Raw genomic sequence first — 18,756 nt, forward strand, 5'->3', positions numbered from 1 at the left:
CTAATAAAGTTAGACGAGACAAACTGTGATGTTTGAGCACAATAGATCAAATGTAGGATTTTAGAATTATAATGTGATTATAAAGTATTTTACTTGTTTTTTTTAAGACAGTCTGACTTCGAAAAACATATATATACCATGGCGATGGGCAATTTTGGTCTTTGTTCAGATTGTGGTCCTAAAGATGAAAAAACTATAGTGCTTGTGTTTTTGAACTGGAGTTCATAATAAGTAGTATTTGATGCCTGGCTTAGGGTTACTCCTCACTGCTTTACATCTAAGTCCAGTGGAGAGTCAATTAAAAAAAAGAAAAAAGTGTATCTTCATATATTTTATATCTCAGATAAAACCTTTCCAGTTTATCAAAATAAAATTAAAAAATGACCAAATTAGTTCTTTTCGCCTCCGATTGGATGGCTGTCAGGATGTCAGCTCTTTGCAAACAACAGTTCCAGGAGCTGCTCGGCTTTCAAAACCCGATCCCGCAGCAAAGGTTTGCGTATCGTACCTGAGAGGTGGTGCAGACACCACCGTGGGGGCAGCCGTGCTCTTACTTTCTCTGAGAGTCAGGTGGCAGCATTGAGCCAATCTCCAGATTCACAAATCTGGTGGTTCTGATTTTATTTTCGTCTCCTTCCAGAGCACGATTTACATTCAGATCACCATATAACTGTAGTTTTGCTCGATGCCCAATCTGGACCTCATTTAGATTAATTTCCATTCCACAAAACAGTTTAACAAAGAAATCAAAGTTAATGCACAAGCTGCTGTCCTGTTATCAACTGTTGGTGTTAAGCTACTGGATGGCAGAAAGCAGCTATCTAACATATTGCCACATATAGATTTTTCCACCTTTGAATATATGTAATTTTTTAAAACCAAATTTACTCCAAAATTTGTACTTCTATAGACTTCAGCAGTACTTCACTGCTTAAACTTCATCATACACTTTACAGGCCACATTTTAACAGCACCTTGCTAAGGCCACTTCCCTTCTTCCATCTAACTAGTAAGTGTTAATAATTTTAAATACCAGACTTTCAAAGACTTGCAGCAAAGATTTCAACAAACACGTCAATCTAAATTTTATCTGCACGTAAACCTGGAGCTGTCTGGGCCCCTTGAGAGGCCCCAAACTGTGCCGCTAAACCAAGCATCGGACCACAGCTTTGAAAGCAGTCACCGTTAGCAGCTCTCAGACCCCCCACCATCTTCTCCCTCTCTCTCTTTTTCTCTCTATGCACCCCCCTGTCTTTGGGCCTGTGAACGTCAAGGATGCCACAAAGTGACACACAAGCCCACCACCGCCGCCCCAACCCCTTCTCTCGCCTCCCCCGTGAGCTGCTGCCCCCATACTGGCTTGCTGGCCTTTCCTCTCCGTCTGATCCATATTTCAGAGGCAGCAGTGGTGGCACAGAGGGGTATAATCCAACATTAAAGCGAGGAGGCCTGGGCTGAAAGCACAAGCGCAGGTTCACAAGGTCCTGGAAATCTTCAATTTTCAATTTCCGCAGCGTTTGCAGTGGTTTCCAAGGCACGGGCATAAGTCTTCGAGCTTTGTTGGCGAGAGTGCAGGTTTCAATAAAACTGACTTTCCTGGTAGTTTAAAAAAATAAAGGAGCTGACACTGCATGGTTCGTGTGAAACAAACTAGACACAGGGACGACGAGGTCAGCTGGAGATTAACTGCAATACTTGTATTATATGTATATTAATATAGATATATAATTACCCTTAAAATACCAAATCCACTTGAGCTCTTGAAGGAGAATTTCTCTGCATACATTAATTGCACTCTCTGTATTGTACTGGTTACTTATTGGAAATTTATGTTATAAAAATCCTAAATTCAGGCACTAAAAAAAAAAAAAAATAACAATACTAATAATAATGTGTGCTTAGTTTAGGAAGTTTACAGTGCTTCTTAATCTGCATTCTGCCCTTGTTTCTTTGATTTCTTTGGCTGGAAATTGGTCCCCTCTTATTAAATACAGGTGGTGGGATTTTCTTCAGTAATAAAGCGCTATAATGACATTTATTTAGTTCCCAAAAAATATATTCTTTAAAGACAAATTCATATCCTGTATTTACAATTTTTTTTCCAAGGTTTCCATTCACAACAGAGGAACAGAGGGGGGACATAAGAGGACATAAAAGAGAAATACAAGTGATTCAGAGACTAAAAAAAACAAAAAACAAACAAACAAAAAACGCGAACATCTCTTTTTCATGTGGAAGCTAAACAGTAATACTACAACAGGCCTCCCAGTCCAAAAAATATCCTTCGTTAAACTGTTCTCCATTAAATAAAATTATTCCTCTTTTTCTTTCTCTTCTCATATTGTTGTTGTCAGAACTCGCTGTGCTGCTGTCCCGTGGTGAGGTCTGAGGAAAGAGAAGAAGAGGAAACTATTGCTCAGAGGTGAATAAAGTCTAGACATTATAATTATATTATCTGAAACAAATTTGGCAATTTTACTCTTAAAAAGAAATCCTTCGTTTAAACTAATGAAGCAACTTTTTTAACACTTCGAGTTTGTTTCCTTCAAACGGTGTTAAGCTGTATTTATGCAAATTAAAAACCCCACTATAGGTAAATTGTTTTATGTCTTTTCACGCTCTGCTTCATTCATGATGTTGCCATCAGGGCTTTCTTTGACATACATTAGCTTCATTCAGGGGGGGGGGGGGGGGGGGGGGGGGCGTGAATAAATAGCGGCAGATTATTTAAATGACTTGGTGGCGATAGCTCATTGTTGGAGGATGGGGGGGCAGGCTGGGAGGGGAGAGAGGGAGGGAGAGGCGCAGAATATATCAGACTCCTGCCTGACGAGGCGTTAAAGTGGGGACTCAATCGTATGATTTATGTGCCGAGTTCTGCCTCCCCAACCAGTCAGGTGTAACAGTGTTTACCTCTTGCTGTAAGGTTCATTTAATCGAGGCTGATGGTGTTATAATGCCAAAATTGATTTGAAATCACCTGTCAGTGATCATCTGAAAGGGGGACTTCAGGGAATCGGGCCTGTGGTCGCTCTCTTCATCTGCGGAAGGAAAGAAAACAAACTAGTGAGTGACAAGGTGTTCGTGAAATTACCTTTGAAAATAAAGTGAAACTGCCCTGCAGGAAGGAGAGCTGCTGTTGTCGCCATTTGAGTGATTCAACGGAACAAGTCCTATGAATAATAATAATAATAATAATAATAATAATAATAATAATAATAATAATAATAATAATAAGAAGAAGAAGAAGAAGTTGAAATCAGGCCCATACCATCTCTTTTTGGACTGAAGCTCCCTGATGACTCTAGATCGCTGTCGTCTTCCGTACCCGACGTTCCCGTGCCGACCGTTGCCGGTCGTGCGTCACGACGCGCAGCCGGCACTGCGCCGTGGACGGGCAGGTGTCCGGCCGGCGCCCCTGCCAGGAGCGACCTCATGTTCAAAAGAGAGTTGGCATTCAGAAAAGCTGCATTGGCCCAGTTGTGCAGCTTGCCAATCTGGCACGTATATATTCCGTGACCCGGGAGTAAGGCCGGGTGTCCGGTGGAGGCCAAAGCCGCGTGGTGCGCAAGGGCCGCGGGGGGAGATTTGTGAGAGCTGTCGGGCGCCGTGGCGGTCTCAGCCAGAGACCAGATTTTAGGTTTGCTCTGTGCTGGTCTCTGGCACTCCTGCCTGCCGGGCGAATGATCCGCGGGAAGCTTGACACTGGGCGATTTACCGAGAGAAACACCCGCCTCGGCTCCTCTCAGGGCCTCCGCAGAAAGCGTCCTGCTGCTCTCCGAGCTCTTCGACTCAGAGGCCTGCTCGGCGGCGGACAGGCCCGCCTCGGCCTCCCCCCTCGCGGAGCCACGCTCCCCTTCGCGCTGCTCCTCGGGTCTCTCGATATCGACGGTTTCCAAATCTATCTCCTCCTCTTCATCTTCGTCGTCGCTGCCGTTCTTGCCGTGCTCGTCCTCGTTGTCGCTGCTGAAGATGCGGCCGTCCCGGTCCTCAGCGCTGCGGCCCCAGGTGACCTTGTTCTCCTTCTTCAGGCGTCTGCGGGCGTTCGCGAACCACGTCGACACCTGTAAAAGAAAAGCGCGTTTTTAAGCATTATTACTCAGATGCTGTGGTTTGAAATCTGTAGATGGGGAATTATAAAACATTTAAAAAGACATCTGATTTTATTTATTATTCCTGAGCTTTTTTCCCTCTGCAGGTGTATTAAAAACAGTCATATGGGCCAACTGAGTTCTCATAACAAATAGCAGTGCTATTGAAGGACATTAAAATGAAGAATAAAACCTTTAAAATAATGATTAGAGATTTATTTTAAGTGGGCCTGGAGGCTGATGCCCACCAAATTGTGCTTGTAAGGTGCCAGAAAGACCACTGAACTGAAACATTTTATACAAATTGAGCTCCGAAAACATATCACGCTGCCCACCTGTGTGAGTGTCATTCTCGTAATGATAGCAAGCATGATCTTCTCTCCTTTGGTGGGGTAAGGGTTCTTCTGGTGTTCCTGCAGCCAGGCCTTCAGGGTGCTGGTGGTCTCCCTTGTGGCCGTTTTGGCCCTTGACGGGTCTCCGTACGGGTACTGGCCGTAGGGGTAGAAGCCTTGGGCGGTGTGAACAGGTAGAGAAGCTGGGTGGGACCCCGGGCTGTCCTTCAGCTCATACTGTGAGCCCTGGAATGTTGTTGGGAGGAAAAAAAAAATGGGGGCAACTTGTTGAGCAACTCCAAAGATATTTGCGCCTCAAGTTCAGAAAAAATGAAAATTTGGAGCAAAAACGTTTTGCGTGACAAAACAAAACAAAAAACTTACAAGTTTGAAAAAAAAAAAATCAGTAATCAGACACAGATCACAACAAATATCCTTCATTTTTAGGTCGCTTGCAAATTTCTATGATCTAGGCCTACCATATTATTTTGTTTTGATTTTTATTTAATTCAATATTGATAAATGCCTTTATGCTAAAACGTGCAGCCTACCACAGTAGACAGGTCCACATTTGTAGAAAAAAAAGCAAAAAACAAACAAAAACAACAACATTATGTTCACGCTTTCAAAAACCATGACCTCAAATTAAATTTGAAACTGAAGTTTAGTGTCACGCTACCAGAGATCGTTCATTTGTGTTATGTGGCTATTCAGTTCTTTGCAATTCACCCAAGTATTTATAGCTCCAACACACAGACAATTAAATATTAATTATTAATAATTAATTTATCTCAATAAAATTCACAAAAATTCTCTTAAAAAACAAATAAAAAAAAGCGAACAACCCGCCATTTAAATGGTTCAAGTTGTATTTACGCATTACAGTGAAAAGCTCAGCCTCACTATTTTCTTATGAACACCTGAACGTGTATCATCTCTCACCATCTGGGATATGAGGGCGAGGTCTGTGGCTCCGCTGTACGGCAGAAAGGCACTGTAGTTATGAGCCGCCCATGGGCTTCCGTACATCCCCAGCATGGAGCCGACAGCCGCGGCGGTCGCTGATGAGCTCACGCCGCCCTCGGTGGTTCCTTCCCGGGCAGAGCCCGGCCGCTCGCCTCCGTACACCTCATGGGAGGCGCTGAGGAACTGGGGATACCCCAGCTGAGGCAAAGACATGTCCGGAGTATGCGTGCAGTAAATCTCTCCCAAAGTCACAAGAGCGAAAAAAAGAAAGATGATGCAGGGAAAAAAAAGAAAAGAAAGAAGGAATCCCCAAAAAAGAACAGAAAAACGGGACAGTTAAAAAACAAAACAAATCAGGATGACCCCCACTTAAAAAAGAAGAAACTGTCAGCCTTCCCTTCCACCGAGTTGTGTCTCAGGAGCAGTTTGGCACTTTCGAGTGCGGAGTTGATGCGTATGTCTGGCCGCAGGAGCTTCTGGATGTGGAGCTGAGTGACTGATTGGCAGCCTACTTAAGCACCAAGCTCCTCCTATGCCCGGGGCAGGCGATTAGTGCATTGGTTAGCCCAGGTCGTCTGCGTGTGTGTGCGTGTGTATTGATGTATGTGATTTAATTTCGACAGTCTTCACTGTGTCTACCGAAAAGGTAACCTGTGTGTGTGCGCGCATGTGTGCGCAGTGTATGTGTGTCTTGCGCAATGAATTCATTAATTACTACTACTACTACAATAATAATAATAATAATAATAATAATAATAATAATAATAATAATAATAATAATCTCTCCGTATTTTGGTGTCATTTTTCGGTGCTTTGACTGCTGACTCGTGGGGTATGCCCGGACATTCCTGGTCCAGCAGATGGGCCGGGAAGCATTGATATGGTCGGACAGATCCACGAGGAATGTCCGTGATTATCGGCGGAAGTCAGTGGAGCTTATGTTTTCAGAGCTGTTGAGATAAAGGAGAGTGGAGGTAATGACAGAGATCGAAGATGATAGGAGATGGCAGCGATACGGAGCGCACGGGAGCTGTGGAGTGGAAAATGACAGATGTTTGCTGAGAAGAATAGACTACTGTAGGCCCTTGGTATCAGTTGCAGATGTCGCAGAAATGTTAAAGCACCACCACTTTTCATCTCATACCTCAAATAGCAATTTGAGGTATGAGATGAAAAGTGGTGGTGTTTTTTTTTTTTTTGAGGGGGGGGGGCATATTTATGTGGGAGAAAGTGTAAAAATGGACCCTCACGTGTGGGAGGAGGCAGGCTGATGTGTCCTCATTGACAGGCTTAACCATCACAACACATAGCAACTGTGCTTCTTTGAACACACACACCTCCTTTCACACACTGTGTCACACACTCTATCACACACACGCACACTTGGGCAGTGCTAATGAGGTTGAGCACCCTGCACCCTGCTCTGTGGCCCTGTGGCCCTCCTGGGTCCCCTCAGAGGTTAGCGCTGTAATTACTCCATCCCTATAAATACAGATTCATCATTTCACACTCTGAGCTCCTGATGAGCTTGGCTGAGCCAAGAGAGAGAGAGAGAGAGGAGAGAGAGGAAGGGGAGGGAGAGGGGGAGGGAAGAGGGGTCTAATGATTTAATTACAGTGCTTAAAGCCCACTCTGGCTAAGTGATGGTCCTCTCTGTCTCTTTCTCTGCTCTCTTCCCTCCTCAGCGCTGGCACCTAGAGGGCTTTACTCATGAATCTCAAAGCTGTTTTTCCTAAACACATATTATGACGAGCCCCGCCGCCGCCACTGCTGCCGCTGCATATGTGTGTGTGAGAAACAGAGAGCGGGAGAGGGAGAGAGGATGCTTAATCTCCATGGCATTTTAAATGGCATTCATGGAGAGCGCCTCTATCCTCATTGCCAAGGTAAATGGAGCCAGGGGACTCTCCATTTCAGCTCGATAAAAGAGCAACGTTAAAGACCCTCACCATCTACCCCTCAGCCCCCCACCCCTCTCTCTTTCCCTCTCTCTCTCTCAGTCTTTGCCTCTCTCTCCCTCCCTTCCTCACTTAAAATTAATGTTTTTCTCATGACAGGGGAGGGAAACGAGACATATCCACCATCTAATAGGATAATATAGCCCCATTCACCACCACCATCACCCCTCCCTCCCTTCTCTCCCTCTTTCTCTCTCTCTCTCTCTCTCTCCCTCTCTGCCTTTGTAGCTGCCTGATTTCCATAGTGTCTCTGTGGAGAGGCAGTTAATGAATTCCTCTGAGCTGGAGAAAGGGGGAGAATGGTTTGGCGGTTTAGAGAGAGAGAGCGCGAGAGAGAAAGAGGGAGGGATAGGGGGAGGAAGGCTTTGAGCTATGCCATTCAACTTCACAGCCTCGGCCTGCTTGTGCATTCACCCTGTGCGTTTGTGTGCGCCGTGCATGTGCGTGTGTGTGTGTCTTTTAACATGAACCTGCTAAGACTACCAAATATTTAGACTGGCCTCAGACCTCTTTTTATGGCGACGGTGGATTGAGGGATCTCAGGAGGCAGCTTGACTCTATTTGAATCCCATTCCCTGCTATTAGCTCGGCCCAGACAAAGGAATAACTTACCGCAGGAAACAGACGAATAAAGTCCCCACAATCCACTCGCACTGGCCATTTCCTCTTGGGTAATTTGCAGTGGGGAAAATGAAGAAGCCTCCAAACATCACAAAGCTGTTTTTTTTCTGTGTGTTTGCTAACAGTTCAACAAAGGAGAGGTGGCAACAGTGATGCAAAAATGTTTGAATTATTAACTTGTTTGGTATTCGTAGATACTGTTTGGCCTCAGATTTGCTGTTCACACAGTCCTACATTTGCAACAGTGACAGAAAATTAAAGGAAAATAATCTACAAAAGTCATCGGTCTACAGTGTGGGGGAGCAGCAAAAACAAATGGACACACACTGAGTGTAATATCAGTGATTGCACTGCAGTATTTTACACTCTGAGGATCTTTGGCAGTGGCACAAAGTTGACTTTTCATGCACTTTTGCAACTTCAATTTTTACTTTATTTTTTTTAAATGCTTTTTAAACATATTTCTATAATATAATGACGAACAATCATGAGGATTTCACACTTTTCAAACACCATTATTTGCCAATTAGTCAATTTGGCAGCGAACCTGATGCCATGACTGTATGCTGTCATTACTGATGTTTGATGGTTAGTAACTTTGGCTGAAGATCTACCAAAACAGGAGAAAGTCCAAATTTCTCTTTATGTGTGTCTTAAATTAGTACTTTAAACCTGTACATATCGGTATTATGATACAAAATCCACATGTCACCATTTTATTTGGAGCAAAATGTCCTACAGTGGAATAAACTAGTAGTAAAATTATATTTACAGTATGTTTCAGCTAAAAACTCCACAGTGTTATTCTCTGCCTTTTATAAAATCTGTATGTAAAAGTAAGTCGTCACTTCCTGGTGTCAAACCTGGATCTGCATTCAGCCACCTGCTTGCCTGGATCTGGCAAGCAGGGGCGACTCCTCGGCTTACAAACAGCGGTTCAGTTGAATAGAGGTCTATGGTGAAATGCCAGTTGAGCTCCCTTGCTCTATGACCTCATTAAATACATTTCTGATGGATTTATGGTCTCATTTGCTAGTTTTAAGTCTTTCCAAATAAAACTCCACAAGAGTAAACACAGATGAAATCAGAAATCCTGACTTTCCAGTTAGAATTTTAAACTGGAATGTCCCCTCAAATCAGATTTCCAACTCAGAAAGTTCGAGAGGCCCCAATAACCTCTGATTTCTCAATCCATGTTGCAGACAGTGTGCACAAAAAGCAGCAAAACTATAGAATTTGTCATCTGTAGTATCACTGTTGTGTATTTGTAACATGCTAAAAAAGCCACACACAAGAACACTGGCCAGCATGTCTGCAGGAACACGTGGTAGTGATGTTTTTGTATTGCTAGCGTTGCAGGAATAATGACAATACTTTGTTGAGTACCCAAACAAATCATGTTTTTCTTTGATTTTCCAACTACCAGTACTAGAACACAGCCAGCTCTGGACTGGCGTCAGTCCTGTCGCTGACACCTGACTTCCAGTGGAGGTGGAGCACAACGTTATCGTGTGACTGACAAGTTGCTAGTCAGCTTGAAGATTTAGCTTGATGCTTCAAGACTTGAATTAACTAACCTGTATGTCATAATCCAGAGGCTAATTCCATCTTTTATAAGATAAATACACAAATTATAGATGTGTGACCAGAAATGGATGATTTATAAATATATAAGATCACAGTTTGAAGCTCACAGTATGGGGCGTGTTTATAGGCTGGTAAGATTTTCATATAGTAACTACTTACATAATACAATCAAAGCTCATACATATTACACTGTATTTAATCTCAAACCCACATAGTTAATGGCAAAGATATGTTAATACCAAGAATATTCCAGTACACGCAAGTTCTCCATGATCTACACAGAAAGTCAATAAAGATCTTATTGGTTTGTATGCTAAAGTTAGCCGCTGGTGAGCTTACATTGAAAACTTGCCTGGTTTGGTACAAAAGCTTTAGATTAGCAAGTTTTATAAGAAAATTTTCACAACAAATAAATTCCACTATGAATTACTAAGTGACAATTTTTTTTACTTGTACATAATATTGTACAGTGTTAGATAGAAAGCACTTAAGCACAGAGAAAAGAGTTTGTATGAATGCTATATAAGAACCAGTCCATACGTCTGTTCACAGCTACAGAACACTGGTTTTTACTAACACTGGAACAACCAGCCTGTTCACAGCTAAACCTTTACAGTGTAGTTGACAATGTAAACACTGAAAAACCACCATCTGCACAGGCACAAGTATCAAAGTCTAAACACAACACAACTGGAATAATAACCCCAACAGAATTAATGATTTAAGGTTAAGCATTAACTTGGCAACAGTGGGAAGGAAAAACTCCCTTTTAACAGGAAGAAACCCCTGGCAGAATCAGGCCCAGGGAGGCGTGTTTACAAAAATACAATTAAAAAATCAGTGGAACTTCACTCTTATCATTTTTACTTTTGGTAAATGGCCTGTATTTATATAGCGCTTTACTAGTCCCTAAGGACCCCAAAGCACTTTACATATCAAGTCATCCACACATTCACACACTGGCTACATTGTAGCCACAGCCACCCTGGGGCGCACTGACAGAGGCGAGGCTGCCGGACACTGGCGCCACCGGGCCCTCTGACCACCACCAGTAGGCAACGGGTGAAGTGTCTTGCCCAAGGACACAACGACCGAGACTGTCCAAGCCGGGGCTCGAACCGGCAACCTTCCGATTACAAGGCGAACTCCCAACTCTTGAGCCACGATCGCCCCTTTTGCTATGTTTTGTTGCAAAATGAAAAAAAAAGGAAAAAAAGCACTACATGAAAGATAACCCATTCACCATTCGTGCAAAATGTAAATAAGAAACCTCTTTCTAGTGTTATCTTCTTTCAGTTCAATTCAATTCAATTTTATTTATATAGCGCTAAATCACAACAACAGTCGCCTCAAGGCGCTAGGCAAGGCTTTCAAGTAGATTTATTCCTTGAAGAAATGAGGAAGGATACACTCTCCAATCACATTTAAGCAAAAAATGACACAACGAGGGATGCTTTGGAAATAAATAAAAATCATGTTTTTCTTTTTTTCATCTGATTGCATTTCTTCATTCAGCTTGTTAGTTTGGCTAATTAGTTAATCTTTTGCTGACTTCATAATCAGTTTTCAGGATGTCGGAGACTGCAGAGAATGAAGAGGGAAGGACAAGCTGCAGGTAGATAAAGAAAAACCTGTCCTCACCTACTTGACAGCAAAGATAAGCAGTGATAGATTCAGCTCTGACCTGATGTTAAAACAGATGGATCACTCTGATGCATAACAGATAAGCCTGCCAGCCTCGGGTAATACATCCAGCAGTCAAATGATCCCTCACACTGAGCTCGTACTTATTTTTTACTCTGTAACACTTTCCCCCCCTCATAGCAGTGATATTTGACATACAGCACAGGAGATGTCATTTCTTAATGGCTTATATCACCTATTATATCAGTGGCAGTTTGACCTGACAGCAGCTCGCCTGGTGATTGAACATTTCGACCCACAGGGGAAAGCCACGACAAAAAGCCTATCATTAGCAATTAACGGGCGAGCCGGCGTTTGTTTGTTAACAGCTCCTTTAGAAGTCCAATGGGGCTCATTTACAGTGGATGGCACTGATAACAAACCCTGACCTAGAGAGAGCCGGGGTCACTTTGAATCCGTCAAAACTGTTGTCTGCTTGGGAAACTCAAACCTTGTTGTCTTTTTATTCACTGAGAGCTGCCGTTAAAAACTGTTCCATCATTCCCTATAGAGAGTGCGATAAAAACAAGCCATGTTCAACAAGATTGCTGACTGAAAAAAAAGGTGAATTCCCTCCTCCTCCTCTTTACAGAAAGACTTAGCAGGGGGCTTTTCTCATGGCCGGGGATCTGATTGTTTTCTAAACGGATTATTAACTCTTTTGTTACAGTAGGGGTCACTTTAATGCTTCTTAGGGCCCATTAGCATTGCTTTAAAGCACGCGCGTGCACACACACACACACACACACACACACACACACACACACACACACACACACACACACACACACACAGATTGCTGTGTTCTAGGATTTGGCGTTTCTTGTCTTTGTTGTTCACGGTGGGAGAGGAATGATACCGTTATAATGCTGTTAAAGACAATACCTCAACTTAAAAGGGGGAGTTTGAGGGAAGGGATGTGTATGTGTGTGGGTTATGATGAAAAGGTGCCCTTAGGAAGACAAGTGAGCTTAATGCAATAGTGCTGACTTCAATGGATACCTCAAAGAGAAGTGGCATTACACAGTCTTCTCTGCTGAAAATCCCCTACAAGTCCTTGAGTGAAAGAAGGATCAGCCCAGTCTTCATTTAAGAACTGACAGAGATCACTGAGCTGGAGGAGTTAGGATCAACTCAAAGCACCCACAGCAGATATTGTTTATCCAGTTTTTTTATTTTTATTCTTTGCAATATTTGCTTTATGCTCATCCAATAAGGATCTATTAAAGGCAAAAATAAGCTACCCTTGGGAAAATCAAAGCTATTCAGTTGAGGTCAAAGCATCACAGGGCCACAGAGGTGTTTGCTCTTTGGCTCATATTGACCGTATGAATGCGAGATTGTGAGTTGAGAGGGAGGAGGGCTAGAGACCCTCGGATCCTGGCTGGGTGCCTCCCCGAGCTTTGAGCTGCCGTTCTGGTGGAAGGATAAAGAGGGTATCTCTTACAGGCCTGACCTCCAGCCACCCCCTTCATCAGAGTTAGAGGTCAAAGATCAGATCAATTGGTTCCCTATGGCCCACACAGCAACACGGCTTAATCACCTATTAACTTCCAGCAAAGAGGGGAAGATGTTGGTCTGGCGTTATATTTAATCCATCTGATTTCAAATGTTTAGGCTTACATGATGTTGTATTATGTTGTGGTTCAAATGCATCACATGTCAGATATAGTGTCAAAGACAGTTTGCAGATATAGCAACATATTAGATGTATATTCAAAGATTCCTTAAGGATTCAAAAAAGATGTACCATGTGCCATGTTTTATTTTGTTTTGTAAATCATTTACTTTTTACATTTGTAATTCAAAAGACTGAGAGCTAAATGTCAACTTTACATCATAGCTTGGGCTCATTCATGCTCACGGTTCTTGCCCTCATTATCGGCACATGCACACCAAAAGTGCTGTCACGTCCGCTTGTGCAAGCTATGCTTTGGTGTCATTTCAGCTGGTTGTGTAACTCTCTTTTTCCAACCTTGTGTGGGTGTCACTGCTGCCAGGGTGAAGACTTACATGTCGGATTTTACCGCTAACATCGGTACCCACACCCTAAGTACTGGTATAAACGGTGACGGGACTGCGGTAACGTCATTGTTTTAGTGAGGGACATGACTAACGAAGTGACCATAATAAGCCCATTGGATGGTAAATTGATTGGTCCACTCATTGCAGGTTTGGCGCTTTGACCTCCTGGCTCCGTCAAATGCCAGTATGTCCTTGGGCAAGACACTGAATGCAAAATAGCTCCTGACAGAAAGCCAAAACCTTGCGTGGCAGCTCTGTCATTAGTTCGTTACTGAGTAAACACTGTAAATTGTTTGTAAATGCTATGCAAAAAAACCCAAAAGGATAATATAGAAACCAGCACAGCCACAGCCTATTTACCAATACTTTTCTAATGAGCTCATTATTCTTAAAGGTAACTTTAACTTTAACTTTAAATCCTCTTCCTCCGTGCCCCATCTTCTAAATTAAAAAGAAAAATGTTTTAAAAAGGCCAACAAAAGCCATTCTAACCATTCTGGCTTTGAAATGGAGCAAAAAGTTGTACGCTGGCTACATTTATCTTTTATATGGGTGAAAAATAACTTAAAAATGGCTCACCCCACCAGTTTACTTGTTTTATACAATCTAGTCGTTGTTTTAAGCTAGCAAATACCAAACCACTTTGTCCACTAAACTCACACAGGCCAAACTGGTATTTACTGGTCATGAAATTTTTGGTTAACAGGACTGTTAATGCCCTGTTGTTATTTTTGGGCCATGGAAATGACTATAATTATTTCAGGAGATCAAGTTTTAATCCTAGCTAGCCACATAAATGATAGATTTTGTCAGAAAGCAGTTTAATTTTCGGTTTCAGCACGAACATGCTCTTCATTAGCTTCGAGTCTTATTAGAAAGGAAAATCCACCCTCAGTATCCACACCATTCATATCCTTGTCACAAATATCTGCACACTCCCTGAATAAACCAAAGGTACAGTAAAGCAAACAGATACATGATCTTGAACTAACTGCAGAGATGTGCCGCTGGGTGTGCTTCCTGCTTTTAAGCTCTATCAACTTCCTCCTAAACTCTACACCCTGCGAAACACCTCCACCCTGCAGTGAGGTTAGTCTAACCCTACTAGCTCAAAAAAAAAAATGCTATGCAGTGAATCGCTTGCAGCACACGAGATCTTTTTTCACATATTTAATAATAAGTTGCTTATTTGTAGAGGCAGCCCTCAGAATGGTTCAACATATAAGTCATATTATTACACCATCATATCCATATAAAGGCATTTTTCCATAATCTCGATCAAGATTGATTGGTTCTAACGCAGACAAGAATGAAGGTTCAATCTGCAACATTTCATGTGAATAAATGTTTGTTTGCAAATAATATAATTCAGCTTATACCCACTTTATGAATCTTTGCACTTGCTAATCTAAACACCTGGCGTCTGGTAGGCTTTCCTGGGCGAAATCCTCTGGCACGCAGGGAAGTGATGGGCTTTATCTGTTTGTCCAGAATCAACAGAAGAAGAACTGGGTAGTTTGCATCGGTACATCTAAAGCGATGGCAAGAGCAGCACACCTGCACAATCACCTTGCTGAATTTTCAAAAGAAGGATGGCGACACGTCTGAAATGCATGATTGACAAATGCACACTGAATGGAGTGGTGATGATTTGAACCTGAAATATGAATGAAGTTATATATGAGAGTGAGGAAAAGAGAAACATCAAAGTGAGGCACGGGACTATACGGTGACTGTGGGGATGTACACAGTGGAGCCCAACACAAGGCCAGGCTGTCACATATCTGCGCAAAGACTCAATAACAGAGAGTCTGTATTGCTGCTGTCTGTCAAGCCTTTGAGAAGCAACAGTGGAGGTGGGGAGCATGCATTCCTCACAGCGGCTCCTTGCAGCTCGGCCAATTAGCAGCTGAGTGGTTTGTTTAAGTCCAAGTGATGATGAGATGTTGTGCTGGGAGGCAGCCCAGTTCATTAAGCACACCGTTGTCTCTGGTTTACTCAGCTTGCCGGCTTTAACAGCCTCTCAGTGCTTGTTTACCAGTCGCAAATATGACAGACTGTATGTCTATTTGACCGTCTGTTTGTGCGAGTGTGCATGTGCGGAGGTGACGGAGGAGGTGGTGTGTTTGCGTGGGGGGGTGCGTGTGGGGGTGCATCTGTGGCGCTTTACAGGAGGTGGACACTTGTGCGATATATGCAATTCAATGTAAAAACTCTGCGAAAACACCTCAAGCATCATCCAAAAAGTTTAACCAACAGTTTTGTGACAGTGTCAACGAAAATTAACATTTCAACTTAACTTAGGTGTGGAAATACACTCCTTCCACTCATTTGGATTGTTGTAGAATCTTTTCTTTTTTCTTAATGACAGTTTTATATAGTTAGGTTCTTAAATATCTGGACAGTGACACAGTTTTGGAAATTGTGCCTCTGTACACCACAACAGTGCATTTAAAATCAAGCGGTCAGTATGTGAAAAAAGTACAGACTTTCATCTTTAATGCAAGGCTTTACAAAAGTATTCACTTTCAGTTATAGTGCCCAATAACAAGAACAGTTGCCTCAGTTCACTTTATCTTGGAAATTAAAGACCCTACAACAATCGAGAGAATACCCCAACAATCAGATGACTGCTTATGAGTAAGCACGTGGCAACAGTGGGAAAGAAAAAAAAACCCTTTTAACAGGAAGAAACCTCCAACAGAACCAGGCAACAAGGAGAGGTTGCAATTCCAGTTGGGAATGAAGGGAAGGAAACAGACCAAAAGACACACTACGGAAGAGAGCCAGAGATTAAGAGCTAATGATTAAATGCAAAGTTCTGTATAAACACAAAAGAGGTGCATCATGGCTGATGCAATACACCCAGTGTTGGGGAGTAACGGAATACATGTACCGCCGTTACGTATTTAAAATACAACATATGAGTAACTGTATTCCGTTACAGTTACCGATTAAAAAGGTGGTATTCAGAATACAGTTACTTTGTTGAAATAAATGGATTACACTGCGGTACTTTCCTGTTTCATATTGTCGCGGGTCAGGACTGTTTGGGTTTTGTTTGACAGCTACGTTCTTTTGTTCCAGGCGGCAGTGTTATGGTTGCCATGGTTACAGGGCGACGCTCTCTCTCTCTCTCTGCGACTGTGTGTTTCCTGGGTGAGAGAGCGCCTTTTCGTTGTTGTTGTTGTTGTTGTGCTAAGCTAACAGGCAGAATGCTACAAGCATAGCTCTAAAGAATGTAGCATCATGGGCAGTGTAGTCCGTGCTGCAGGGAGAATGGACTGCCATACACGTTATGGGTCTGTGAGCGCGAGAAGGGAGAAAAAGGGGAGTGGAAAGGTACGAGTTGTCATCGAGGAAAAACGGGAGCTGTAAGCATGTAAATATAATAATAACCACTTCAGCCAAGAAGAGTGCCTGACGAGCCCAGTTGTAAGCAAGCTATTAAGACTCGTACACCGTGTTCGTGTTTTCCTCCGAAAACAATAAGTTCCGTTGGAGCAGCCTTTCAACGCCTCTCTCTGTCAAGAAAAGTTGACCCACACAACAAAGTAAAGCTATTTTTCAGCTACGAGCCGACAGGGACCCCGCCATATTAGTCAGAGGTCCCTTTACTACAGTTCGGAGTCGCGGACCTTCAGTAATAGTAATAAATCACACAGCAATAGTACATTCACGTAGTTGTAAAAAGCATGATAATATATTAAGTAATCCAAAGTATTCAGAATACGTTACTGTCATTGAGTAACGTAACGGAATACGTTACAGAATACATTTTGGGGCATGTATTCTGTATTCTGTATTCTGTAATGGAATACATTTTAAAAGTAACCTTCCCAACACTGAATACACCTATTAAAATACTCAACCCCAACCAACTGATGTTTTTATCGCCCATTTTTAGAAACTCAAAAGCGATTGGACAAACTAACACAAATTTAAATTTAAGGATTGTTTAAATATTACATAAAATCTCCTTTGCAGGCAGTGACTTCCTTAAGTTTTAAATATCTGCAAATACTGTCATCCCATGTGATGCTCTGCCAGGGCTTTATTTTGCTTATTTGTAGGTCTCTGTGTCGTCAGTTTTTGCATGTAATAACTGAAAAGCATGGCCTATTGGGATGAGATCAGGTGACTGAATTTGCAGTTGACTTGAGAAACTCTTGGCCTGCTTTTGCATTGTGTTTGGCTCACTATACGTTTGCACTATGAAGTGCTGTCTGGTCAGTTTGGCTGTTTTTTTTGGTGAATCTGAGCAGAGAGTTTAGTCCTTCACACTTCTATCAGCAGTCACATCAACCAGAAACAGGAGTGGCCATACATGCCCAGGCCATAACATTGCCTAAACCTTGCTTGACAGATAATGTGGCATGTTTTGGATCAGAAGCCCTTACTTTCTTTCTCCATAATTTCCTCTTTCCATCATTCTGGTCTGTTACTGATTTCATTTGTCCAATTAATTTTTTCAGAACAGACTGCATTAGATTTTTTCTGGTCTAATCTGGCCCTTTTGCTCTTGACTGTAAAACCAATGGTTTGCATCTCGCTGTAAACCTGTATTTCCATTCATTAAAGCGTGTCCTAAATTTAGACATTGACAGTGATACGCACACTTCCTCGCTAGTGTTCTTAATTAGGCTACATGTTGTGAAGGGGTTCTTCTTAATCAAGGAAATACATCTTAAGCAATAAGCCTCACCTGACCACAAAACTGCTTATTATTCAATTGTTCAAGCATCTTCAAGCCGCTAGGCTAACCTATAACTGGCACCAGTTCAGATTTAAAAGAGCTGTATGAAGGCGATATTACTTGTACACAGTTAACTTCACTTTAGGGTGTGGTTAAATAACACACCTTCTGCACGTTAACAACGAAACTCTTTGAGATGGAACAAAAGACCCTGTCTTGCACATTAAAGTGAGATATGTTACATGCCCATCCACCTCCCAGCCCTCCACGCCCGTAAGGGCAACACACACTAGCAACATTCAAAGCTCCAGACCTATTGTTTTCTGTGTACATAAGGCAGCAGAGAGGCACCATCTCTGGGGTTCTAATTTCATGTCGATGCATGTTAACGTATCACATTATGCCACTGTTGTACAAAAAGCATTAGTGTGTAACACCTCGCCCTTGAGCTAGCATTGGGTACATCTTTTTTATGCGTGTACCAAAAAGGTATTTGTTTACAGTGGAGCCACCCACTGGTACAGCGCTATTTGCTGCTGCCATAGTGTGCTGTATATTTACTTAATTACATTATTCACCAAGCAGTCTACTGTCTGTACTTGAGAAAATGATATCACACAAAATGATCATTCACTGGATAAGAGGGGCCTCAACTGTCACAGGCTAGCAACTGTGGCAAACAGCAACTGGGATACAAGTTTTGAAGACTTTAACACGGTTATGAAACTAATAATCACCCTTTAAATATTGACATTAGCCTTAAGAAAACTATTCATGTGTCTGAATACTTGGTAGGA

The 18,756-nt window shown here is 42.4% G+C and overlaps 1 protein-coding gene across 1 annotated transcript; it reads right to left on the reverse strand.

Annotated features, from left to right (window-relative positions):
- Positions 1–2,336: 2,336 nt before the first annotated feature.
- Positions 2,337–5,602, reverse strand: irx1b (iroquois homeobox 1b). Its single transcript, XM_085377915.1, has 5 exons — positions 5,366–5,602; positions 4,427–4,669; positions 3,272–4,064; positions 2,981–3,041; positions 2,337–2,385 (listed from the first exon to the last, which is right to left on the reverse strand). The coding sequence occupies exons 1-5, from the start codon at positions 5,600–5,602 to the stop codon at positions 2,337–2,339; spliced, it is 1,383 nt and encodes a 460-aa protein (XP_085234041.1).
- Between the last annotated feature and the right edge of the window lie 13,154 nt (positions 5,603–18,756).

The sequence above is a fragment of the Diplotaxodon limnothrissa genome, linkage group LG18 (genome assembly GCF_057381915.1).
Source record: "Diplotaxodon limnothrissa isolate DT_005_m linkage group LG18, D_limnothrissa_male_GT1.1, whole genome shotgun sequence".
NCBI lineage: Eukaryota > Metazoa > Chordata > Actinopteri > Cichliformes > Cichlidae > Diplotaxodon > Diplotaxodon limnothrissa.

Excerpts from the sequence above, each read along its gene's own strand:
- irx1b (XM_085377915.1), bottom strand. The coding sequence starts at position 5,602 with ATGTCTTTGCCTCAGCTGGGGTATCCCCAGTTCCTCAGCGCCTCCCAT. Across the intron at positions 4,670-5,365 it reads TCGCCCTCATATCCCAGATG|GGCTCACAGTATGAGCTGAA; the intron begins GTGAGAGATGAT and ends ACAACATTCCAG. Across the intron at positions 4,065-4,426 it reads CGAGAATGACACTCACACAG|GTGTCGACGTGGTTCGCGAA; the intron begins GTGGGCAGCGTG and ends TTTCTTTTACAG.